The sequence below is a fragment of the Gadus macrocephalus genome, chromosome 18 (genome assembly GCF_031168955.1).
Source record: "Gadus macrocephalus chromosome 18, ASM3116895v1".
In the NCBI taxonomy this organism is placed as follows: domain Eukaryota; kingdom Metazoa; phylum Chordata; class Actinopteri; order Gadiformes; family Gadidae; genus Gadus; species Gadus macrocephalus.
This window is the reverse complement of record NC_082399.1, coordinates 6234556-6262055: the sequence shown is the minus strand read 5'-3', so window position 1 is coordinate 6262055 and position 27500 is coordinate 6234556. Positions and strand designations below refer to the sequence as shown.

General features: G+C 47.1%; 2 protein-coding genes across 2 annotated transcripts in view; one reads left to right on the top strand and one right to left on the bottom strand.

Moving 5' to 3' along the window:
• gas7b (growth arrest-specific 7b) overlaps positions 1–9380 on the top strand; it is a 46983-nt gene extending 37603 nt beyond the window's left edge. Inside the window, exons 10-14 of the mRNA XM_060036498.1 lie at positions 604–732; positions 1283–1406; positions 3233–3312; positions 3780–3878; positions 7619–9380. Of these exons, the coding sequence (XP_059892481.1) occupies positions 604–732; positions 1283–1406; positions 3233–3312; positions 3780–3878; positions 7619–7732 (546 nt within the window). The 3' untranslated portion in view covers positions 7733–9380. The remainder of the gene's footprint in view (positions 1–603; positions 733–1282; positions 1407–3232; positions 3313–3779; positions 3879–7618) is intronic.
• On the bottom strand, positions 8174–27206 carry LOC132446782 (myosin-16). Its single transcript, XM_060037237.1, has 18 exons — positions 27145–27206; positions 26027–26204; positions 23403–23489; positions 22089–22334; positions 21261–21378; positions 20076–20203; positions 19341–19537; positions 18120–18252; positions 17040–17256; positions 16331–16467; positions 15841–15944; positions 14203–14395; positions 13515–13718; positions 12762–12887; positions 12182–12352; positions 11623–11823; positions 11049–11195; positions 8174–10578 (listed from the first exon to the last, which is right to left on the bottom strand). Exons 1-18 carry the CDS (start codon positions 27204–27206, stop codon positions 10426–10428), a joined length of 2802 nt encoding a protein of 933 aa, XP_059893220.1. The 3' UTR covers positions 8174–10425.
• Between the last annotated feature and the right edge of the window lie 294 nt (positions 27207–27500).

Below are 27500 nucleotides of genomic sequence, written 5' to 3'. Positions count from 1 at the left end.
GAGAGAGAGAGAGAGAGAGAGAGAGAGAGAGAGAGACTAGAGAGAGTGAGAGACTAGAGAGAGTGAGAGAGAGAGAGACTTGAGAGATTTGTGGGAAAGAAGACATATTGGAAAGTGTGTGCATGATAAGGATTCCTTGGACAGAGGCTGGATTGAGATTAAGCTGCTCCCCCTAGCCCAGGCTTGGTCTGGTGGGACGCACGGTGGCGTCGAGACGTTGAACAGAGCTAGGAAGAAGAGCCTCAATGTTTTTTAATTTTTTGAGACATATTCCAGAAACCTCCAGTTACTTATACGTCCCGGCAATATTAAATACCCTCCATGTCAAAGACTGCTCTGACCTACTTTAGAACTTTTTGTTCTCCCTCGAAACGGTTCATCTGTTGACAGTTCTGTCAGATAAACAGACTTTTGCCGTCTTCTCATTCTTTTTTCTTTGCAGACACAAAAAGCTTTCATTTTTTCCCTCCAGTCGCCTCCAGCATAATCCCAACGAGAGACAAATCCAATGTTCGTCTCCCAGAGTAAACAAAGCCTGGCTGGCGAAGGCCGTAGCTTAACCGTTGACGTGTCCCCCCCCCCCACACCTCCTCCCCCCTGCAGCTTCAGAGCGAGGTGGAGAAGCCCTTGCTGTCGTTCAGGGACAACTTCAAGAAGGACATGAAGAGGTTCGACCACCACATCGCCGACCTGCGGAAGCAGCTCATCGGTCGATACGCCACCGTGGAGAAGGTAAGGCCGCTACGTATACCGGCCTTTGTCAGGATAAACGTACGGTGCTGTCTGCGTTTTTTGGCCTCCCCGGACACACCAACGCTGTGCTTTCGGGCACCGAAGACTGAGCTTTTGGAGAACCAACTGCCATGGTGGAGATTAAAAACTCACAATTCACTGTTTAGTTTACCACAAACTTCCAGAGACTCAGAACTGATGCTGCTGATATAAAAGTGCTATATTGCTTTTGCTACTTTTCCATTGTTTTCTTTTCCGCCGATATTGCGCTCACGCTAAAAGTTATTCCCTAGGATCGTCCCGACAGAGTCATTCCGACCAAAAACATAATGCCATCGGATGTTTTAGCTCGTAGCCGGGAGACACGGCTACGATAATTGAATCACCCCCAACCTGCATGGTGCTGCAATCGCCCAAAAAAGCGCCACTGATGGATTTATTTCTGAACCTCTCTCTTTCAAAAGAGATTACAAGAAAAATCCATGTCTATATACAGCAGCAGTGTGTTTCAGCGTTTCACCCCGTGTCTCCTCTCCCCTGTCCGGCCCAGGCCCGCCGAGCACTGGCCGACCGGCAGAAGGACCTGGAGGTGAAGAGCCAGCAGCTGGAGCTGAAGCTCAGCAACAAGACGGAGGAGGACATCAAGAAGGCCCGCAGGAAGTCCACGCAAGCAGGTCAGGACAAGGCCTGTGTTTGTGTCCTGGTTGTAGCCCGGGGATGCTGGCTGAAGCCCGGGGGGGGGGGGGGGGGGGGGGTTCTGGTTGTAACCCGGTTGTTCTGGTCATGGCCCAGTGGTTCTGGTTGTAAGCCAGTGGTTCTTGTCGTAACCCAGTTGTTCTGGTCGTAGGCCAGTGGTTCTGATCATAACCCAGTTGTTCTGGTCGTAGGCCAGTGGTTCTGATCATAACCCAGTTGTTCTGGTCGTAGGCCAGTGGTTCTGATCATAACCCAGTTGTTCTGGTCATGCCCCACGGGTTTTTGTTGTAACCCAGACACCTGCAGGTGTCTTCAAAAAATATCCGATAAATGAACGCATGGATGTCAACGTGAACGTTCACAGCGACCGAGCGGCTGTCCGATTTCCTAACAGCTGCTTCCGGGCACGAGATAATTGCTCAACTCCTTAGTTCCGCCTTCGCTCCAGATGTTCGATTTTATTATTTTTATAAATATTTAAGAAATACATTTTGTCACAGCGCGATTGTCAATGGTCTATACTTCCATCGTTTTAAGATGAAGTGTCGCATGCTTTGGAAGGGATCCAGCTGAGTTTGATCTCTTGGGTTAGTGACTGAGCTCCTCACCAGGACACTCAGAGGGGCCAGAGATATCCCACATGTCTGTTCCTCTTTCACACCAAACACTCAGCTTTCATCAGACCCACAAGGGTGTGTTCACATAAACAGACTGACGCCTGTGCAAAAAACACACAAACGCAAAAGCATTTTCACACATTCCCTCTCACATTTCTCCTTCTCCCACCATTGTCTTTCACTCTCTCACTCACTCACCAAGAGGAGCCAAACTCATGAACCTTGCCTGCCACCTAGCTACCAACCGGGTCATCTGTTTGACAACAATGAATAATTGGCTCTGGAGGTAAAAGCAGCATTGGAAGAAGCGCGGCTATTCGGTAACACAAAAACCCAATCCGAGGAACTGTAAAAGAGTCCTAAAACAAGAGGTTGGAGTGGTGTGACAGCGAGATCTCCAGGGTGGTGGTGGTGGTAAAAGAAAACAGATGCAGACCTCCTTCACACTGCATGGTGGGGTCATATTCCGACCATGCATGACAACAACCTTGCTCTCACACATACAAACACACATTGCCCGTCTCGCACAGACACAGAAGTAGACATACACACACACATCACTCCTCCATCCCACTTTTGCAATCTGTGAGCAGCAGTTGTTACTGAGCGCTGCTCTGTGGCAGAGACAGCAAACACATCTGCTCTCGATCACAACAAAGTCCCTCCACATCTTGGACCTCACCATCTTTATTAATATACAGCTTTCCTTCGAAAAAAAATTAAACCGTTATTGTTGCCAAAACTATAGACATACTCTTTCTGTATCTGTCGAAAGTGGCAGAAGATTAAAGGAATCCAATTGTGTGAATATTCATATTAATCGGAGAGGCCTTCAAATATGATGCCTGAACAATGCTTATCCAAGCCATTTGGATAATTGTCTGTGTGTGCGTGCGTGCGTGCGTGCGTGCGTGCGTGCGTGCGTGCGTGTGTGTGTGTGTGTGCGTATGTGCATCTGTATGTCAGAGAGGTGTGGGTGTATGCCTTTGTGTGTCTTTGCTTGAGCGAGCATTTTTCTGTGAGTGTGTTCACGTGGAGCACCTGGTGTTGCAATGCTTGAAAGTGTTGCCATAACTACTGGAGCAGTGGGCAAGGGGCCGTATCGTGACGATAACTCCCCCTACTGGAGAGCATGTGTAACTACCGACTGACACCCTCCCGTCTTTCTGTTTGGCGTCCGGCCCCAGGAGATGAGCTGATGCGCTGTGTGGACCTTTACAACCAGTCCCAGTCCAAATGGTTTGAGGAGATGGTCACCACTAGTCTGGTAAGGTACTAGTAGTAGATTGAGGAGGACTAGTAGTTGTAAAGGGTTAAAGATGCAAGCAGCAGTTTTTACCCTCCCCACTTGATGTTTTGATGAAAATGTGTTTTGATTGAGTCTCACTGTTCCCAAGAATTTGCTGTGCGACTGGCCAGTGCTATGGAAGTGGCTGCATTAGAACCATGAGACTCATTCAACACACACTTTGCAAAGAAGAAAATGAAACAGTTTGGTGGGCAGGCATTGCTCATAGCAGCATGAACACTTCCCTAAATGTTTCATTGTTTGTTAAGTCAGTGAATTCCCTTTCTCGAGAGTGACTCAGTACTGTTCAACCTCCCATCAGATAAATCATATTTTACTGGCAAACATGAATCCTAGTTCCTCAAAAGAATGATTGCGCTGACAAACACACAGTAGGCTATTTATGAATAAGGTGCATTTTGTTTCTCTTCCCATGGCCTGAGCAGGAGTTGGAGCGCCTGGAGGTGGAGCGAATAGAGATGATCCGACAGCATCTGTGTCAGTACACAACCCTCCGCCACGAGACAGACATGTTCAACCAGAGTGTAAGAGAGCTCTCTCTATCCACTATCTGACCACTATACCAGTAACTTACTGCTTAAACCAATGACTAACCCCTTTAACCAATTACCAACCGTTTCAACCAGTAACTAGCTGCATCAACCAACAACTAACCACTTCAACCAATAACTAAGTGCTTTGATCAATAGCTCAACGCTTCAACCGGTAATTAACCACTATCCAATAACTACCAATAACTTAACGCTTCAACCAATAACTAAGCGCCTCAACCAACAACTTGCTCCTGAAAGTAAAGTGGAAATCCAGGATAATGAACGTCTGTTTCACTTGTCCTGTGGATTTAATGAGTAATCCAAATGGATTCCCACCAATAGCCTGAGGTCATGTCCACACTGACACGGATGTGAAAAAAAAATGTATCTCTTCGTCCACAAGAGAACACAAAATGATTGATTTGCTCAAATAGGCCAAGCAAGGCCAGTACAAACCAGTCAAAACTAGAGAGGAAAATAATTTTTTTCAAAGATTAATGAAGAAGAAAACTTGTTTTGACTGCACAGGGGAGATGAATGTAGCCTCACTGAACCAGACACTAACATTTTTAAATGGCCGTCTGTTTATTCAACGGCCTAGTATTGAGGCTTTGCAATTCAGTATTATATTTATTATTTAACTGCGATGAGACGGCATGACGTGTACTTCACTATAGTAATTACTTAAGTAGTTAAAATAGAGAAGTAACTTCTTAAAGGTCCCATGACATGAAAATCTCAATTTATGAGGTTTTCTAACATAAATATGAGTTCCCCTAGCCTGCCTATGGTCCCCCAGTGGCTAAAACTTGCGTTTGGTGTAAAACGAGCACTAGCTGTTCTGCTCGCCTTTGAAAAAACGGAGGCTCAAGCGCGCTGATTTGGAAATCTGTGCTCATGACGTCATGAGGAATCTCAGCTCCTCCCCTTACTCTGCCTGGCCCGCCCAGAGACGTTGGCCTGCCAATGAGACTCGACCGTGCGAGCGCCACATGTGTGTGTGTGAATACACACACTGTAACGCAAGTGTTTCTTGTCGGTTCTTTGACGTGTCTTGTGTTTCCACAACGAGACTGTCGTGGGGGTTATCTAAGCCATGGTTGAGAAGGAATTGGGGGAAAGGAACTTTGGTTTGACTCGCTGAAGTACATGAACTGCGACATGCCGCCGGTTGCCGCGAGGCACCATCGCCCGGCAGCGGGCAGCCGGCCGCAGGCAGCGCGCGGTTCAGTCGACTTCAGGTTGATGTGAAAGTGGAAGAACCAGAGACGTCGCAGAACCCGACAAAGTCGTTTGTGATTCATAATATCGTCTGGAGGCGCACACAATATGTTATATGATATAGATATCTATGTATTATATGATATTATTTAGATATAGAGCTCCAGGACTGTAACGCAAGTGTTGTACACTTCCTTGTTATTTGGATAACCGTTCTGCTGTTGGTGTGAGTTAGCACGCCAACAAACTCACCAGAAAGGGATCTTTGCCGGGCAGCGCTTATGCACGCTTATGCACTCCGGCGGTGGTCCTTCAGCGGGGCTCAAGCGGGAGACATTCGCCGCCAACAATCCCTTTCTCCTCCATGTCGTGGTTCATGTTCTTGAGGGAGTCAAAGCCAAAGTTCCTTCCCCCCAATTCATTCTCAACCTTGGCTGAGATAACCCCCAATACGAGTCTCGTTGTAGAAATACCAGATACGAGAGTCCGACGTGTTATGCGCCATCACACCAACAGCAGAACGGTTATCCAAATAACAAGGAAGTGTACAACACTTGCGTTACAGTCCTGGAGCTCTATATCTAAATAATATCATATAATACATAGATATCTATATCATATAACATATTGTGTGCGCCTCCAGACGATATTATGAATCACAAACGACTTTGTCGGGTTCTGCGACGTCTCTGGTTCTTCCACTTTCACATCAACCTGAAGTCGACTGAACCGCGCGCTGCCTGCTGCCCGCTGCCGGGCGATGGTGCCTCGCGGCAACCGGCGGCATGTCGCAGTTCATGTACTTCAGCGAGTCAAATCAAAGTTCCTTTCCCCCAATTCCTTCTCAACCATGGCTCAGATAACCCCCACGACAGTCTCGTTGTGGAAATACAAGACACGTCAAAGAACCGACAAGAAACACTTGCGTTACAGTGTGTGTATTCACATTGATGTGGACGTTGAAGAACCAGGAACGTCGGAGAACCCAACGCGGTCGTTTGAGATTCATAATATCGGCTCACACAGCTTTTGGCCGTGATAATATATATTATATGATATAGATATCTGTGTATGCTATATGATAATATTTAGATATAGAGCTCCAGGACTCCCGTGTGTTCTAGAATATTTACAGAACACGGCTAAAGGCTGTGTGCGGCTCGCCATTGCGATACATCCACTGTAAACAGAGCGCATGGTGGCTGCAAGCTGCTCAGGGCCACACCCCCACCCTCCTCCTTGACACGCCCACCGAAACAGCGCATTTGGGGGAAGCTCAATGTGCGACTGGCTCGGAGTGGCTGTAACTCTGCACCACGGCTGAATTTAGGGAACGTCTTTGAATACTGTGTTAGTTGCCCACTAATACCTATATTAAAGAATACATAAAATAGCATGTCATGGGACCTTTAAAACAACAAATGCATTATCATTTCCAAAAATGTCAATTTCTTGCTGCTACGATATGTCAACATCGGCGCCATATTTGAGAGGCCAAAACTGAGCAGTAAACACATACAAGTAGAATTATATTGATATCAATTTATGACATATATCACAAACCCTAATAAACCCAGAATAAAAACGACTCTTGTGTTAGATGTAATCATTATTGTGCTTTTTATCCCAAAATATGAACAACGGTGATGTTGACGTTGACGTACGATCCGAAGACCAATGTGGTCTTACGTATACAGTATATTTCTATGTATATACGTCTATGCCAGCAATGGTCAACATGTGTTATCACAGAGCTAGCTTCACTAGCTTAGTCTGCTACCGGTGCCGCGGTCCATATAAGTAGCAGACACATAAATAGTGTCTGAGCGACTGATAAGCTTACCCCTGGGTATGTCATACGGTGACACCCATGTGAAGAGGATCTGTTGTATGAATAGTGTCATCCAGTAGAAACACTCCTCAGTTCCACAGAGTCAGCACAGCCTCGTCCAAGCTGCCTTTGGGCTGGTTGGGTAACTCTGCGTCAAATAAAAGTGTCTCATCTGCCGTTGCAAGTGTTTGGTAATCAAGAGATCTCTTTTATAGCACGTTTAACGATCAACTTCTCAGTGCCGTAATTTGCTTCAGGGTTTTTACTGGTATTTTAACGGCATGGATGTATAACTTACTATCCTGAAAACCCTGGCTAATCACATTTCAGCCTGTTGGATAAAATCCAGCCTGTTTTGTTAGATACGATTCAACCCTGCCCTTGCATTAAATTTGGGGGGGGGGGGGCGGGGGGGTGGAAGTGACTTCGCAAACTATCTGACAATAAACGTATGAAGATAATTCCATAAAAAAAAGTTATCTCTAGCCAAGGGTAGGCTGTTACCGCATGATATGCATGCCGTATATAGCTATTATTATACCGCATAATAATAGCTGACCTCTTACAAAAAGCTACACGCATTTCCCACTATGTTTTTTATTGATTTATATCAACACCAAACGTTGCGGTGTGGATCTGCTCACAGGACTAATGTCATGTGTTTCCCTGTTGTGTCCAGACGATGGAGCCAGTGGACCAGCTGCTCCAGGGAGTGGACCCGGGCCGAGACAGAGAGCTCTGGGTGAATGAGAACCAGACCGGAGAGATCCGACCCGTGGATATAGAGATCTGACCCTGCATGTGTACGCTGACCGGATTTGCTGGGCGTATGCCAAGCCCTGACTGAGAAAACAAACATAAACACAGACCCGAGGGCCAGTTCTGGTTGAATGGTGGTTGGTTTTGTTTGGATTGAGTCGTCCCTGGTTTGGTTCGGAATAAAAAACAAAAGATAAGGCGGTTACCAGTCGGCATTCACTGAATACCGCACCTCAAGTCGCACTAAGCTCCGTTCAGCCAGCAGGGGGCAAGACTGAGCCACAACACAGGAGTTCCCTGGATGTGTTGAGATCTTTCTGAGCATTGGTGGGAGGAGGCGATGTCGTCACATGTTTCCGCGTGGTCGACGTTGGTCTTATGTTTGTCAGTCGAAAAGCTAATTGACACCGTGGGTGAGAAGACACGTCAACAATGGACAAAGAGTGAAGAATTGTTATTTTTTATTTTAGACCAGTGGATACTGCAAAAGAATGAGCGAGAGTCAAGCAATGGTTATCTCACAAATCCGTAAGTATAAAAAATTTGCTCTAGTATGCGAGCACCGCAGCGACGCAAACACTGTTCCATGTCTGCTTTTGAAGCTCTGTAAAGACATTTCCTAACCCCGATGTGAAAGAAACAGACAGTAGGACTGTAAGCAGGCAGAAATGTATTCAGAATGGCATTTAATGAAAGCTGCTAATGACCCGGTAAAACTACTCTCCAGATCTTTGGCTTGTTCTGTATGAGCCTATGGACCTTTCGCCTAGCAGCCATCTTTGTTGGAAACATTACCTGGCGGGGGGAAATGATTGCGGAATTCCGCATCCAGTTCCCCCACACAGGTAGCGTTTTGGAACAAGATGGCCGCCAGGTGAATAGAGAGGCCACAAGTTGCTGGGAGGATGAGGCCAAGCGGTCAAAATGCTAGTATGTTACTAGTGTGGCTAGCACTCCTGTTGCTGTTGTGAACGATTGTGCATGCTCTGATGTTATAAACTCTCGGTGAAACATTTTCTCATTCCATCACGTAAAAGTCTATAAATTCTATTGACTCTTTAATTGTCACTATTAATTCATCCATGCGTATTACTAAATGGCAATTTGCACTTTCTGCTCAAAAATGTGAACAAATTCTGACCGTTGACCCATTAGAAATCAATTTGATGTATTTCTTTGATTATGTGTGATATGCTTCTGAAGTATAGGGCAGAATAAACCTAATCTTTACGTACTTGTTTAAGAGTATGTCAAAGGATTGTATGCAGTTGTCAAATCCACTTTTAATTCAGATGATTCCTTAAGGATTTCCATTACGCTCATTAGATATATTATAAATATCTATCTTAAATTTCCCAAATATTATAGATTTAAGGTATACGGTGCATCTTTTTGACGTTAATTTGAGCATATTCTAATACCGGTATACCCTGTAGATGGTACAAAACAACCCACTCCTCTTCGCCCACGATGCCAAATATCAATCAGATCGGAAACATGTCTTAGAACTTGTCCTTTAACTTGTACAAAATCAGTGTATAAAAACCACACATGATCTATGTTTAGTGTGCTTTAAAGTATAATTTTGACCACTGGCGGCATAGATTTCTATATACATTAACTGCTCAATGGCTGGCATTCATTTCCATAAATAAAAATATTAAAGATAGATATATTCTACATTTCAGTGGTCTCTTCAGTCTTTCTTTTCAATTGCCTTTCATTGTCTACACATGTGGTTACAAAAAAAAATCCCTTGATTGAAAAGAAGATTAAAGATTTTTAATTTGGTAACGTAATTTAAAAAACTGAAATACATTCACATTCAAAAACATTATTTTAGACAAATTTGTTTTTTGGGGGCAGGAATATGCATGTATATATTCAGTGATGTGTAAATATAATTTTCCCCTAAAGAGTAGGCAAACAATATATATCCCATCACAAACAGAATCCTGCACTGCATTTAGTTCTCTACAAGTCAGAACAATTCAAAAGGATAAAATGTGGATTGTCGAAACAACCAATTAAGATTGTCCATATTCAATCTATTTTCTTTACAAAAATATTACAGTATAAGCGTGCCTTTAGACGTACTGATTATGTCAATCAAACCATGACACTTAAAAAGATAACCCAGAAATATTAGGTATATTTTACTGTGATGATGTTTTTATTCCAGCCTGTAATGCCATATTTGAGTAATCTAGCATCGTTCAAACAATTATCAAGAGTTAATATACAATAATAGAATAGTAGAAAAAGATAGGTAGCTCAAATTGTATTTAAATTTCTTACTGATGATATATCCCCACTTCAGACTTTTACAGAGAATATAATCTTAGCTAAATATAATGCAAACAAGTAGAAAATATGAATAGCCTAAATATCACATTTTGTTAAAGGACATTAATAGTTGTATTTTTCATAGATTTTTCATTGATTTTAACTAAGTAATGCGGTTTGAACAATTAATCCCAGTACTCAAACATTCAACATAACATTACTATTTAAAATGTCTACTATTTTTGCAGCATTACAATTTGCTGTGACTCATATACTTATATTATATAAAGTAGTTAATCCTACGCCTTATTTTTCAACGTGGGATTATTTTCTTCAATGTCAGCGAGAGCTAGTCATAGGGGCACCCTGAAAGAATCGGACCTGAAAGTGAAAACTCAAAGTGAAAGTGAAACCAAAAGTGAAAGTAGCCCCGAGCGCTCCTTAGTCGATCATGAGCTTCTTGAGTGAGTTGAGGTATGCCGGGATGAGGGAGTTAACGGACTCTGCATCGTCATCGTTGAGCTTCTCACACCTGCCCTCCGACCCGGCTGAGCTGGGGGACCTCACCAGTCCCGGGTAGGGGGTGCTGTAGCCCTGATAGAGAGGAACACATACGGGATGGTGAGGGTTCACTGGATGTCACAGTCACAGGACACCGTCAGGTCCACCATTATAAGAATGGCGATATCCAACCCCTGACCTGTTCTACAAGTGAAACTCGACCGTACCACCTTACATTATGGAAAAACCCTAGCCAAGGTTCTGTCGAACAACTCACAGTTTGTAAACATCAACCTTAATTCAAACACAAAGAGTTTTTTCTTTTTTTGTATTGATTCACGAATTCATTCACGAATGTGGAGAAAGTGTTCAACAACAGACAAGAATGGAAATAGGAAATACAGCTACATTATATTTATCGCCATAACAACATCAAATGTTGTTATGCTCTGTTATCCTCCCTCGGGACCCGTAACTTACAAACTGGAACACAACATTGTGAAGACTTGCTGAGTAAAGCAACAAGCGCCCCCGTGAGCAGCCCTGTGCGGTGTGGGGCTTACGGAGGAGTAGCCCTTGCTGAAGCTGTCCCGTCGCTTGGTCCTGATCTTAGTGAGCGCCGTTTCGGCGATGTCCGCCCGCTCCTCGGCGTCGTCCAGCTCGTGGACCGTCTTCCTGTACTTGGCCAGGTTCATGTTGGCTTGTTCCTCCTGAGCACCACGCACCACCCAGGAAGGCACAAAACACATATGACACACAACACAACACAGGACAGCACACAACACAAGAGAACACAGAACACAACATAACCCATGCAACAACACAGAACAAACACAAAACACAACAGAAGACACACACAGCAAGACGGCAGGTCAACACATCTTCAAGATAAGATATGCTTCCACAAATCCTTCTAAATGAGTCCATCTATTACCCATGTTTTACATATCCACGTGTAATGCACTGTAACACAAAATGATCTATCCAGTGATTGACAATATAGTGTTGTGTGTATTATTGCATGTGTAACCGTAGTGTAAATACAGAATAATAGGGCAAACATATATTGGCGGGTATAATATACACCATGACCACCACCACCACCGGCGTTCTGCAGCCCTCTCCCTGCCCACTCACGGCGTCCTCCACTTGTCTCTTGTAGGCCTTCATCTTGTTCTGCAGCCGCTCCACCAGCTCCTGCATGCGCTGCTGGTTCTTCTGGTCCTCCTCCGCCTGGAACACCAGCTCCTTCAGACGCCGCTCGTTCTTCCGGAGGCTCTTCACCGTCTCCCCGTGGCGCTTCTGCTCCGCGTCCAGCTCCAGCTCCAGCTCCTTCACCTGCGCAGCGGGCACTGCAGTCTCAGGGCTGCGGTCTACCATACTATCGACTCAAGACTGTGTTATATAGTCATAGTAATACTATAGTTGTCACAGGCCGCAGCACTGAGACTCTCAGTACTAATAGTACTGTGTTTGCTGGATGCCAGTATTACTGGTCGTTTGATGTACTATTTGTTAGTTTTGTCTTTGTGTATGTTTATGAATGCATACGTGCTTGCATGCACGCGTGCATGCTTCTGTTTATGAATGCATGCCTGCATGCTTGCATGCCTGCGTGTTCATGAATGCATGCCGGCATGCCTGCTTATGTATTTGTGCTTGTGTACAGGCCCACTATTCCTCCAGCACCACCCACCGTTCCCTCCAGCTTCTGGATGATCTTCTTGCCCCCCTTCAGGCCCATCTGCTCGGCCTCGTCCAGCCGGACCCCCAGCTCCTTCGCCTGCACCTCCAGAGCCTTCTTCAGCCGCTGCTGCTGCACCGCCGCCTCCTGCTCCAGACGGAGCTCCTCCGCCACGCGCACCCACTGCACACGCACGCACACGCACGCGCACACACACACACACAAACACACACACACATTTACATATTTATACGCGCACTGCAACCAGACACACTGAAAGATGGTGGGAGATGTTCATGGATAACAAAGTGTGTGTGTGTGTGTGTGTGTGTGTGTGTGTGTGTGTGTGTGTGTGTGTGTGTGTGTGTGTGTGTGTGTGTGCGCGTCTGTCTCTGGCACTGAGTCGATATTTGTACAATATCTAGTTTATTATATTATGAGAACATAATGAGAACATGACCTCACTTTAGAAAAACAATTATTTCCACCGACACTAATTCCCGACACAGGCACACGGGACCACTTGTGTGTCTGCGCGTGTGTGTGCGTGTGTAAGTGCGTCCTCTGTTCAGAGTCTTGTGCGTGTGCTCACCTCCCCCCCGGCCTTCTTGGCCCTCTCTGTGGCTCCCCGCAGCTCCGTCTGCACCTCCTCGTGCTCCTGCAGCAGGGCCTGCAGGTCCAGCTCCAGCTTCCTCCGCATGCTCCCCGACGACTGCAGCTGTGGCCCCACCGCATCGGGTTAGAGCGCACCAGTACACACCACTATGTCCTAGAACGCATCAGTGCGATCTAAATGCTAGTACGCATTGAGTACGTACCAGTACGCCGAGTACCTTCTAAATACTAGTACACATGAGTATGTTCTGGTACACATTAGTACTAGCTAGTACACTTGAGTACGTAATAGTACTAGTACTAGTATTCACTACATGAATATGTAGTGAGCCCGTGCTATTGCAGATTAATTAGAACGTTCTAGTACACATTTATTAGTTTGTTCTAGTACTCATTAATTAGTACGTACTGATACACATTAGCAAATACTAGTACACTTTAGTACGTACTAGTACACATTGGGAAATACTAGTACACATTGGTCCGTACTAGTTCACTTGAGTACGTACTAGTACACATTAGTAATACCAGTACCATGAGTGCGTACTGGTACACATGAATACGTACTAGTACACATAAGAAAATGCTATTAAATATGTAATACATATGTACGACATGAGTACGTACTAGTAAACATAACACAGGCCGTCTCCAACGCCCACCCTAGCGCTGGAGCTAGCGCCCCCCCCTCATGATGGACCTGGGGCTTCACTCCCCTCGAGACCCTCACCTGGCTGTTGAGGAGGCAGCACTTCTCGGTGACCTCCTGTAGCTCCGCCTCCAGGGTCTTGCGGGCCCTCTCCGTGGTCTCCAGCACCGCGCGCATCTCCTGGTTCTCCCCGGCCACCTGGAGGTGGCGCCGGTCGCCCACCGCCTGCTCCTCCCGACGCTCCTCCCCGCTCCGCACCTCCTCCTCCATCTGAGCCTGGAGCTCCTGGGACGGGAGAGAGGGGGAGAGGGAGAGAGGGGGAGAGGGAGAGAGGGGGAGAGGGGGAGAGAGGGGGAGATGTAGGAGGAGAGATGGGAGGAGAAGGGAGAGAGGAGAGAATGGAGAAAGAGGCGGGATAGAGAGGTTGGAGCTTAAACGCTTGTTTTTGAAGTTGTAGTTGTTGTGCGGCTGTTATTGGAAAATGACTGACTGACTTTTTTTATTTTACATTATCAAACATAATCTGTTTATTGAATTATATTCGATTTTTACAGCGACGCTTCGAATTCTGGTTCCCTTTTTGTTATGCAATCCAAATCATCAAACCAGTCTGGGCGAGGTAAACACACACATTTCTTTCTCAATGCATTGCTGCTGAGTAGATGTTATCATTTCAAACCATAGAAAGAAATGGAAGGGCTGCAGACACACACACACACACAAACACACACACAAACACACACTCAGACACACACACACACAAACACACCTTGATCTGCTGCTGCATCTTCTTGCCGTTCTTGCTGAGCTCGGCGTTGGTCTTGGTGAGCAGGTCCACCTGCACCTCCAGATCATTGAGGTCCGCCTCCAGCTTCTTCTTCAGCTTCAGGCCTTCCCCGCGACCCTTGACCTCCACGTCTAGACTGGCCTGCAGGGACTCCACCGCCCTCTGGTTGCTCTTCCTGAGAGGGGGAACGATTAGAGAGTAAATTAGTGAAAAAGATCAAATTGGATAAAGAAATATATAAATATTGTATACATCTGAATATATATTTATAGTAAATAAAAGTATATATACCAGCAAATATTACAAACATGTTTTTATTTATATCATACAATTGAACACAATGGTGATGAAGCACTCAATCCTTTGACCATTGTGTCGGGTATTTGTCTGTCTGGGCATTAAATCATAGATGATGCTTTCTTATCAGACCAACGGGGTAACACATTGTTGTTGTCTTTACTGCCATAGTGGATGACTTACTGGAAGAGGAAGTTAGGAAATGAGAAAAGAGCGGGAAAGACAATCTCTTACCTCTAATCTAACAGGACGGGTTGGAGAGGAGGAAGGAAGGAAAGGAGAAGAGATTAAAGGAAGAATCTGTTGGCAGTGAATTAGTCCCATACATACGGAGAAAGATAGAGACAGGACTGTGAAACACATTGAACTTAGCGCTGGTTTCTTCGTAATCTTACTTCAGCGATCGGTCCCTCAAAATGCAAAACAGATGACTACCAAAACTGTGATGCAGAGGATTGCTATTCGACGAGGGGGACTGCACTCATCTGCACTTTATTTGCTGTTGTTTTCCTACATTAAGCCCAAGAGACAGCCTTGACTGTTTGTGAAGCTCATGTGGAAGAGAATAGCATGTGATTCACATTACAGCCTGTAGGGGGTTCATGGTAGAGACTAGCGGGTATTTCCTTGAACACTCTCGGTGGGTCATGGTACTAGAGACTAGAAGGTAATTCCTCTAAAACTGGTTGTTCATGGTACTAGAGACTATTAGTAATTCCCCTAACAGCCTCCTGGAGGATCTTGGCATAGAGTCTAGCATGTAATTCCTCGACCAGCCTCTAGGTGGCTCATGGTGCTAGAGACTAGCATGTAGCTCCCCCACAGCCTCTAGGTGGCTCATGGTGCTAGAGACTAGCATGTAGCTCCCCCACAGCCTCTAGGTGGCTCATGGTGCTAGAGACTAGCATGTAGCTCCCCCACAGCCTCTAGGTGGCTCATGGTGCTAGAGACTAGCATGTAGCTCCCCCACAGCCTTTTGGTGGGTCATGGCATAGAGTCTAGCATGTAATTCCTCGAACAGCCTCTAGGTGGTTCACGGTAGAGATTAGCATGTATGTCATCATACAGCCTTTGGGTGGTTCGCAGAGAGAGCTGGAAGGATGGCCCGCCAACTTTCTAAATCAACTGGAAGAGAAGCCAATGCATTCATTCTTAATTTGACGCGACTTCAGTGGCTTCACACATGTCCCACCAGCTCCTGGTCACGCGTCTACTGTTAGTACGATCCATGTTCTAACCATTGTCGTCGTTTCGAAGCAGCCGCTAAAGTGTGAAAGCGGTGGCTGATCTGTTGAGGAAGGTAAGAGCGGGCGTGGGCCATACCTGGCAGCCTCCGCCTCCTCCTCCTTCTCCTGCAGCTTGCGCTCCAGCTCTCCCCGGACCTGGCTTAGCTCCAGCTGCAGCCTCAGCACCTTGGTCTCCTCCACCTTGGGGGCGGGGGAGGGTTGAATTAGGAGGAGATTGCGAGGTCAGTCGGCTTAAAAGGTAGGGAAAGAGCAGGAGAAGCTTTGCAGCAGTTGGAACGTTGATGGAGGTCAACCGTTTAAGTTATGTCTGGGTTTTTTAAACCCTTTTGTACTGAGGTATGAAAGCATGGATAATTTGGCATCTGTACTCTCACGCTCTCCCCGTATACCTGTCCATCTCGTCCGCGATGAAACCTCAGAACCTGAATTCCATATTTCTCCTCATGCGTCTCAAAGTGAGCGCAACGTGATCAAGGAGAGCGATTATCCCGAGAGTGCGATTCACGGAGCGTGACAACACATTGGGTGCATCCCGAGCGGCTGAGGGCATCGCCGTGGTGACGTACCTCCAGCGCCGCCTCCGACTCTTCCAGCGAGCCCTGCAGCTCCTCCTTCTCCATCTCCATCTTCTTCTTGGCCTTCTGCAGCTCGTGGACGCTCTTGCCGCCGTCCGACAGCTGGTCCGTCAGGTCGCCGATCTCCTCTGATGGACGGATGGACAGAGTCAACCGAATGCCGAGAGTCTTGTGGTTCTGTCGTCATAGCGACAGTCAAACGCTATACGCTACATGCCACGCGTTCTTATGCGGTGCTTCGCTGTGAGTCAGCTAATGCACTACGATGTGACATTACTCCATATGCTCTTCAATGCGCTACACTATACATTACGCTACATGCTATGCTATACGTTACGCTGTCCGGTATATTTAGCACTACACACTACACACTAACGTACTAAAGCTATACATTACGTGTTGCACTATGTTTTACGCCTCTGTTTAGCTAAACATTACGGTATATATTACGTTATATCATTTGCTACGCTATACATTACACTTACACTCAAAAATGTTAAGATATGCGTTACCATTCGTTACACTATACTAAGCTATATGTTACGCTATACGTAAGTTGCACGCCATATGTCACGCCATACGTTACACCATGCCTTACACCAAACGTTACGCTCTTTGTTACGCTCCCCTCACGCTCCACGTTACGCTCTACATTAAGCTACACGCTACACGCTACGTGCCGCGCTGCGATGGCCGTTACCCTGGTGGGCCTTGTTCTCGCGCCGCAGCGCCTCCAGGTGCTCCAGCGCCTCCTCGTGGGCCGACTTGAGCTTGAAGAGCTCGGCGGCGTGCAGGCGGCTCTCCTTCTGGCACGTCTCCACCTCCGCCACCAGCTCCTCCCTCTTCTGCCGCCAGTCCGTCAGCTGCTTCTCCAGCACACGCTGCTTCTTGTCCAGGGCCTGCCCACACCCATTGGCCTGGGGGAGGGGGAGAGGAGGGGGGAGACCAAAGGGGTGATCAGGGGATGGATGGATGATTCTATTCTAATCATCTCTCTTTTTGTAAAGAATGACACTTGAATCGAGGCAATCAAATTTGATTCTTCCTGTTCTGGAAAGATTCATGAGGCTATGGATGAGTGATTTTGTTAGGCATGGAAGTTGTTGTTGCCCTTGAGTTGCGATTCGTAGGGCGTAAAATGTATCGCATCAAAACATGTCTGGGGGATATTTTCTGTCTGATCACATTTTGACAGCCCAATATCTCATATGCGTTGCTGTAGCCTGTTCAAACTTTTTTACGATTCATCATTCAGCAATTAGATTAGCGTGCCAAGGCCACTTAAAGTACAGCCTTACACAACCTCTCACCCAACACTAAAATCAGACCAAGGGGTTCAATGCAAAAGTTGTCCACAGGCCTGTTACGCTCTACAGCATGGGTTCTTCAACGTTTTCATCTCGGGACTAAAAAAGACGATTCCAATGTGTCAGTGGGACCAACTGACCAATCAGAACACTCCAAAAACTCGGACCCTGCCGGAATTGGTGATCTTTTCGTTAACAAAAAATCACCAATTCCGGCGGGCTCCCAGTGTTTTGATGATCTTTTGGTGATCTTTGATGATCTTTTGGTGATCTGTCTGATAAACGAGAAATTCACCAATATCGGGCGGGCTCCGAGTTTTTTGAGTGTTCCCTTTGCAGTTTCCAATTCCAGCGTAGTGTGGGTTGTCCGACCGCCAACCCACCGTACAAACTAAGGGGAGTGTGTCCCAGTTTGGGTCGTTCTTGAGTGCCGTCGTCTAAGAGGAGCTGCTCTACAGGCTAGTCGGCAGTACCTTCTCGAGGCTCATGCAGAGCTCCTCCACCTCGCCCTGCAGCCTCTGCTTGGTCTTCTCCAGTGAGGAGCACTTGGCCTGGGTGGCCTCGGACGCCTCCTCCGCCTCCTGGAGCCGGGACAGCATCTTCTTCCTGCAGCGCAAACCGACGTTAGCGTCCTGTGTGTCTCTGTGTGAGGGCTGCACCGATACCATAAAGATGGCAGCTATAAATAATCTTTTATAGTATTGATTATTTATTAGGATTAACAGATTTTTGTTAACATTCCGTAGGGCTTTGTGTTGTTAAAAAAATATATAATTATAATACATCAAATACAATTGTACTTTATTTTAGATAATAATTTATTGCAACTTTTCATGTTTATTTCATTGCAGAGACCCAATTTCTTTTGATTTATATTCATATTTCATTAATAATGAAGCCCTTGATAGAAGCTGAGCCAGTTTATGGATATTACACAGTGTTAATGTCTTGGGTCCCTCTATGAATGCATCATTTATTGCTAGGCTTCCACAATAATGAAGACAGCTCCTGACACTGCTAGCCAAGTCCTGGTGCGTGTGTTACAACCTCCCTTATTCAAACCAGTTGGTCTTCTATGAGCTCCAGATACCAAATAATTACGTATGTCATACCAGTGTCATATTCTCATGGCAGTCCCAGTCCATGGGGTGACGAACTACAAACAACACACAGCTTTCTCATGTGTATGTTCTTTTAAGACTGATTAATTTCTTTGCAATTTTAAGAATGGTTTGTTCTGATCATATGAACATGCTTCGTTAAATGCATGAAAGTAACTTGTACTCAAAGTACTTTTTAAATTACCTACTTTTTACTTTCACGCGAGTAGTGTTTTTCTTCATCAACGGTACTTTTACTCTACTAATACCATAGAAGCAGTATTTAAGGGTTAGTTATGGTTGGACGTCGACACAACGCAATGACCACGCAGTTGCCTCGACACAGTCGTGAACCTATTTCGGTTCTGCGTCTGGTTTTAGTGAGCAAACCAATCACAGCCCTCGCTGCTGCGTCGACTCAACACAAGGTTACAATGTTTGGGAGGCGCACGTCAGGCCCTTGCCGTGGACGCAAGGAGGGTCCGCAAGGACGTAAGGGGCCCTTAAACCCCCTTGCGTTGCATCGACGTTCAACCATAACTCAGCCTTTATACTGGGGTTGTCCCAGTGCTACCCCCCCCACTCCCTGCCTACTTGGTCTCCTCCAGCTCGTCGGCGTGCTGCAGGGCGTCCGCCTCCAGGCGGCCCCTCCAGTGGGTGGTCTCCGTGTTGAGCTTGGACACCAGGCGCTGCAGCTCCATCTTTCCCTCCTGCTCCTCCTCCAGCTGCTCCTTCAGCAGCTCACACTCCTGCCGCGCCGCGCTCAGCGACCCACCCAGGGACTGCTTACACTGGAGGAGGGGAGGAGGGGGGAGGAGGGGGGGTGGGAGAGGGAGAGGGAGAGATGGCGAGAGAGGGGGAGAGAGTGAGAGGGAGAGAGAGAGGGAGAGATGGAGAGAGAGGGAGAGAGAGTGAGAGCGAGAGAGCGAGAGAGAGAGGGAGAGAGAGAGAGAGAGGGAGAGAGAGAGAGAGAGGGAGAGAGAGTGAGAGCGAGAGAGAGAGGGAGAGATGGAGAGAGAGAGGGAGAGATGGAGAGAGAGAGGGAGAGATGGCGAGAGAGGGAGAGAGAGTGAGAGCGAGAGAGAGAGCGAGAAAGGTGTGAGTGAGAGAGAAATTTGATTTGATTTGAATGTTCAAATTGATGACGATGATGATGATCTGGATGGGACTGGAAACACAAACGGAAATGTACCTCCCTGAACAGATGCAAAACACACACACACACACACACACACACACACACACACACACACACACACACACACACACACACACACACACACACACACACACACACACACACACACACACACACACACACACACACACCTTGACCTCCTCGTCCAGGCTTTTCCGGAGTTCTTCGTGCTGCGTGTGGACCAGAGACTTGGAGCGGGTCAGCTGACAGGCCCGCCCCTCCACCTCCTCTAGCTGCCGGCTCAGGTCTGCGTTGTCAACTGGCCCACGGGAAGACAGGACAGACAGGAACAGGACATAGAGGACAGGAAGAGGACATGGAGGACAGGAAACAGGACATAGAAGACAGGAAACAGGACATAGAGGACAGGAAAAAGGACATAGAAGACAGGAAACAGGACGTTAAGGACAGGGAACAGGAGATGGAGATTCATCAGGACAGAGTATCAATGACCCAACTGTTTAAATGAACTGTGTCTCAAAGCTGCATAAAGTGCACCTGTGTGAAACGGCAAGACGCCCTAACCCCCACCTGCTCTGTAATGACATGTTGCTGGAATCACTGTAATTCTCATCGGATAAACGCATCTGCTCAATGACACGTACTCAAATGTATACTACTAGGTACCTCAACGCTTATTGTTGCTGACAGCCCATGCAGAATGCAGCTGGAGAAACAAACGACGCAGGTATTTTCCTGCCCGGAATATCTCCTGGGAAGCAGAGAGTGAATGATTCCTTTTTCCAGCGAGTATTATCAACCGATGCGTGTGTTCCAGGAACCACGGGAACCTCGAGATGACAACAGAAGAGCCCTCCAGCCTCATCGTAGCCTGAAGTGTTGCTATTATAACTGTCATGTTCATAATCACTTCTAATTAGCACGGTCGTTCTGCTGTCAAAACACACCTGCCTTTTCTCTTCCCATTCCAAAGGGCTCTTTAGATTAGGTAATGAAGGAATGCGGAGAGATTGCACTTTTCTGACCTGCCGCCACTCAACGGGAATTTAAATGAGTTTCTCCATTCAACCATTCAAACGTTAATTCAGTCACACAGGCATCACATGCATTCACTGACGGCAGTGTTAACTATGTAAGGGAACAGCCAACATGTCGGGTAAAGTGAAAGGTGCAGTGTGTAGGATTATGGTACATCTTGTGGTATTTAAGTGACATCATTAAGGTTCTGCTATTCTAACTAACTGAATACCCCTAGCCCCTCACCCCTCCTTTTCCAGCAACGGAGGCGATGCTGTGGTGGCCTGTACTGGCCTGTACAGTATGAAATGATGTCATTGTCTGGTCTGGAAAGATACCTGTGAGTCTGTTCCTGGCCACGTTGACCTCCGTCAGCGCCCTCTGGAGGTCATCTCCCCTGCTGCAGGCGTCTGACAGCTGCTCCTCAAGCTTCTTCAGCTGGATGTCAGTGGAGGCCTGCAGTGACACACACCACACACACATACACAAGCATTACAACACACAGATCAGACACCTATAACATTTATGTGCACAATAATACAAAAACAAGTAAGTTGTAAGACTTCCTCCCTTCTACAGAAACCATGAGATAAGGCTAAAGAAACACAATGACGTTTTATTAAACGCCTCTCCAAGCGTTTTTTCTGCCATACATTGAAAAAGGTTCAACTTTCAGGAAGAAAGCGGGCGATGTCTGGCGCCAATCACAAGCGGAACATTGACACGTTGTCACTTAGGAATCTCTCAACTGTCAAAACAAGAAACAATGGCGGACAAATCACTTGGGAAAGTGCCGGGTGGAGCGAATAATACGTTTTAATTACAGAACATGACGAGATCTACGACATGTCTAATGGGATCTAGCCTGGATATGTAGTAGGCGAGTAACATCGGGTCTAGAATGGGTTTGTTGCTAGGCGATAGAAAAAACGCTCTCGGCGCTTTTAGGTCAAAAAACGCAGCCAGCTTTTCTTTTTCTTTTTAAACGGTCGGCTCAACTTTTCCCTATTCCAAAAAAAACGCTAGATGTGAACCCGGCCCAAAGATACAAAAAGAAAAACAATATTTGTTTACGTGTGATCTTTTAAACTACAAACATTTAAAAATGTGCTTTTATTGATATATACTAAGGGCAGGCCCCCCATGCGGCGCGGGTGACCCCTGACCTTGGCCTTCTGCAGGGTGTCCAGGGCGGAGGCCAGGTCCTCCACCTCCAGCCTCAGGTTCTGCTTCTCCTTCTCCAGCTTGGCGCGCGTCCGCTGCAGCGTCTCGCACTGCTCGCTCAGCTCCGCCATCGAGTCGCCGTGGCGTTTCCGTAGCGCCGCGGCCAGCGCCTCCGATTGGATGGTGGTCTCCTCCAGGTCCCGCCGCAGCCGCTGGAGCTCCGCCTCTCGCTTCTTGTTCACCTCCACCTGGTGGCCGCACAAAAACACACCCACACCCACACCCACACCCACACACACACCCCCCCACACACACACACACACACACACACACACACACACACACACACTGTAAAGACAGAGATCGCATTTAGATTGAAAAAAATAGAATCGCATCGTTGAGGACGACCTCTAGTGGCGTGGAGGGGAAATGCGCAAATCACACGTGTTCGATTTGTAAACACACCGGGTGGCACTTGCCTGCCGTGAGGTGAGTGAGCACGGGTGAGGCTATAAAGGTCCGCGATTTCCGGCCGGGCTATGAAGGGTTTGTGCATTGGAGGACACGAGAGCACGCATTGGTATGTTATTTATATTTTGAACTAAGGTGTAGTTTGCACAATGCGTATGTTTCTGGCACTTTTTCCCGTTTGTCATGTCTTCCATGTGACAGCGCATGGGACGGCGCAGACGTCCTTAGAGACGTCTTGGGCACGTTTGGTGGAGGCGCACATGGTAAATGTTTGTGTGGAAGACCATTGTTATTTTACAACAGTGATATTAGATATCATAGTGATATTGTAATTATATATTTGTTTATGATATCTAACCGAATTACTTGGATTTGTTTGATATCTAACAGATATTTGGATTTGATTTAAATGTTTGATTAGGCATTTTGATTTATTTGAGAACTAACTTGATTTAATTTGTCTTTATCAATAGGTTTTCAACCTAATCCTAATCCTAATCCTAATCCGAATCACACTACGGAATGTTTGTTGTTCATGTTCTAAACAATTCATGTTCAATAAAATCAAGGAGAAGGATTTGAGCTGTCCTGCGTCCTCTGTCTAACAGTGCCATTTCAAGTTGGGCAAGCACAAATGAGAACATAACCCAGATAACTTGAGACACACACACACACACACACACACACACACACACACACACACACACACACACACACACACACACACACACACACACACACACACAGATGTCTTAGTTGCTGCGGTTGTAATGTGTGTGCTAGTTCTGTATCTTGGATGTAGCGTTTGTGTATGCGTGTGTGTATGCTTGTGTGTATCCGCTGACCTGCGAGGCAGTAGCTCCGCCCGCTTCCTCCAGACGGTCGGTGAGGTCATCCAGCTCTCTGGTTAGCTCCGCCCTCTGCTTCTCCACCTAGAACAGACACACCAGATATAGAAATACAGACGTAGAGCAGATATGAAACATCACCAGCAGCCTTGACAGAGCAGACTGTGCATGGAGAGCCACTGGCGATGATCACACCCAGAAAATTGTGTCTACATTTCAAGTTGCTTTTACATTGATACAATTATTCAATTACAATATATATTTTTTATTGCAGCTTGAGCCAGAGTGAAAAACGAATTTCCCATATGTAACAACTAAGTACATTGAGGTTGAATTTAGTTGAATTGAGTAAAATAGAAATTAATGGAACTTCATTGAAGTGAATTGAATTGAAGTTGCTGCCAGACCGTCTACAGATATCAGCTTGTGCGCACAAACACTTTGTCGATGGTTGCCATATTAAATGTGTGTGTAAAGTGAGGTTATCCCTGCAGGATGTTAGGAGACATTACGATAGCAGAGGTACACTGTCATGTGGTCTTAAATCAGATTAACCTGACGATGGTATGAATCCAGTTGCCTGGGGGGATACGGTTGACTCTCTTTACTTTAGTGTATAGATCTCCCTGAGAATATACTGCTTTTAACACAACCAGGCTGTGCGCGCTTTAGGGACACAATAAAATGTGTTCCCTCCATCTCCATATCTCCCCCCCCCCCCCCCCCCCCCCCCTCCTCTCTCCCTCTAACAATGGGGAGTCTGTGTGGTGCGGTGGTGGTATGTGGTGTTTCAGGGTTTACGCCCAAACAAACAGAGTCGCGGGCGGACGGAACAGGTACAACCTCCACGCCTGTCTCTACCTGTAGCTCTCATAGGAGCCAGAGAGAGAGAGAGAGAGAGAGAGGGGGGGGTTGTCTGCCATTAAGGAATACCACCCAGAGAGGGAGGAGATGTATGCTAAAAACACACCCCACGCACACACACACAAACATGCACCTAGGGGGGAGGAGAGGGGGGCGTCATTTTCATTCAACACTTGAGGTGAAAAATGTACCTTTCCATTACCCCCCCCCCCCCCCCCCCCCATGCAAACACACGCGCACACACACACACACACATACAAGTCACCATACCCTCTTAGCAAGGTCTTAAGTGGGCCAATATACCCTCATCTTAAATGCACACACTCTTTAAGTGAGCCTGCTGTAAAACAACAAGCAGTAAGTGCAGCTGTAGACTGCGGCGCCCGCCGCACAGAACAGTGTTTACACAGAGCAGGGAAACACAGGTCTGAGCTCCCCACACACGCATCTGAGGAACGCTCCGGGCTTCTTGGCAAGCCTGGGAACAAAGATGTCCGCCTCTCTCCAATGCGCTCCTCAATCACATAAACATTGTAGTAGAAACGTACAGCGCGTGTATGTACACATCAACGCACATTTCCGTCGCAATCTTTCGCTTCAGTGAAGTTGTCGGAGTGAATGGTGTTAACGGAGATGCGTGTATGTTGGACACACACACTCACGCGAGTGTGAGTGAGAGAAACGCTTTGGCAACAGTAACAATGGGAAATAAGAAAAGGATGTGTATGTGTGTTTGGGGGGGGGGGGGGTCTGCCTGCGGCACTGCCCTGTAGTTAATCAGGAACACCCGGTCTCTGTTCCCTGTATGTGTTATCACAGGTGCTCATGGTCCAGGGCGACCAGAGGCACCGGGCCTCCCACCACCACCACCACCACCATGTCCCCCACCACCTCCTCCAGCCCCACCTTCAACACCACCACGTCCCAAACCGCCATCTCCACCACCACCATGTCCCCCACCATGTCCCCCACCATGTCCCCCACCACCACCACCACCACCATCATCATTGTGACCCAAACCACAACCTCCTCCACCACCACCGCCACCGTGTCCCGAAACCGCCATCTCCACCTACACCACCATCCTCCCTCCCACTACAAACCTCAACCACCACCGTGCCCCCCCACCACTACCACCATCACTGTGCCCCTACCACCACCTCCGCCACCGTGACCTCCACCACCAGCAGGTCTGGCTTCTGGCTTCCACCTTTTATTTATTTACCCTCCATCCTTCTGTCCTCCACTTCCTTCCGTCCATCCTGTGTGTTTACATCTTTTATGTTTAAGTCGCTCTCTCCCGCTCTCCCCCTCCGTCTACCCTCCTCTACCTCTCCCCTCTCCCCTCTCCCCCTCTCCCCCTATCCCTCTCTCTCCTCTCTTCTCTCTCTCTGTCTCTCTCTCTCTCTCTCTCTCTCTCTCTCTCTACCTCTCCCCTCTCTCTACCTCTCCTCTCCTCTCTCTCCCTCTTTCTGTTCTCTCTCTCTCTCTCCCTCTCCCCCTCCCCCTCTCTCTCCCCCCTCCCCCCCCCCCCCCCTCTCTCTCTCTCTCTCCTCTCTCTCCTTGTTTTTTTTATCCTCCTCACATCCCTTGCTATACTCTCCCCCCCCTCCCTCTCAGACCCCGCGTGGCCATGAGTTTTTACAACCTTCAGGAAAAGGCCGGAGAAGGGATTAGAGGGGGGCACCTGTGTGTGTGTGTGTGTGTGTGTGTGTGTGTGGGGGGGGGGAGGTACAGGTAAACAGATTGTGTGTTACCTTGGCTCTCATGGCTCTCTCGGCCTCCAGCTCCTCTTCCAGCTCCTCAATGCGTGCCCTGCAGACAGCCACAGACACACACACACACACACACACACACACACACACACACACACACACACACACACACACACACACACACACACACACAAAATTAGTTTTTATAAACTGCGTTGAACTGCAGGTGGTTAATAAGTTGCAAACGTCAAAAACTATTTTTCGATATATTGCAATACTATATTGACAGGTATACTTGATCAATTGACTGGGAACTCATTCATGCATAGTCAGATCGCAGAATGACTCATTTAAACCAAAGCATTGGTCGAGCGGGACCAATCGGACTGCAGCGGAGGGGCCCTCCTCTCCCCTGTCCTCCCTGGTCTCCAAGCTATTTCGGGGGGCTGTGGTTGTGTGGCGAGGGCCGTTGTCTCTGCTTCCCCTTCGGGCTCTGGAATGGAGGAATGAATGTATGCTGCCTCCCTCATTATCTGTGCTCTCTACCAGGGATGGGTCTCTCACCCAGGGATGGGTCTCTCTCACCCAGGGATGGGTCTCTCTCACCCAGGGATGGGTCTCTCTAACCCAGGGATGGGACTCTCTAACCCAGGGATGGGTCTCTCTCACCCATGGATGGGTCTCTCTCACCCATGGATGGGTCTCTCTAACCCATGGATGGGTCTCTCTCACCCATGGATGGGTCTCTCTCACCCAGGGATGGGTCTCTCACCCAGGGATGGGTCTCTCTCACCCATGGATGGGTCTCTCTTACCCAGGGATGGGTCTCTCTCACCCAGGGATGGGTCTCTCTCACCCAGGGATGGGTCTCTCTCACCCATGGATGGGTCTCTCTAACCCAGGGATGGGTCTCTCCTCACCCATGGATGGGACTCTCTAACCCAGGGCTGGGTCTCTCTTACCCAGAGATGGGCCTGATGTGGAATGGATGGACCATCACACACACACACACACACACACACACACACACACACACACACACACACACACACAACATTCATGTTTTGTTGCTTTTTGGGTAGATCTTTATTTGATTTTTGGTCAGACACCGTGGATATGATGTGGCTGAATGAACAGAGTGTACTTTATGGGGCACTCACCACATCCACCAGAGGAAGGGGTACAGCTCTGTGGGAGTTTGTGTGGGGATTTCGAGGGACATATTTCAACATTTGTTTCTGTTTTCTTTCACTGTGTCTGTGTGTCCAAAAGTTAGCTCTTATTAGCACACCATGAAAACACAACATTTGAGGCCAGAATTATTCATGATGATTCATGACATTTATTCATCTTATTCTTTTAGAGACCTTCACTTCCTTAGAAAGCCCTGCTAATATATATTATATATATATATATATATATATATATATATATATATATATATATATATATAATAATACTATATATATATATGTATGGTTATATATGTGTGTATATATATATATATATATATATA

Bases quoted from the DNA above. Each gene is read 5' to 3' on its own strand.
- LOC132446782 (XM_060037237.1), bottom strand. From the start codon at position 27,206: ATGTCCCTCGAAATCCCCACACAAACTCCCACAGAGCTGTACCCCTTC. The intron at 14,396-15,840 runs GTATGGCCCACG...TCCCCCTCTCAG, and splicing joins GAGGAGGCGGAGGCTGCCAG to GAAGAGCAACCAGAGGGCGG. The intron at 10,579-11,048 runs GTAAGCCCCACA...CCTCTCTATCAG, and splicing joins TCAGCAAGGGCTACTCCTCC to GGCTACAGCACCCCCTACCC.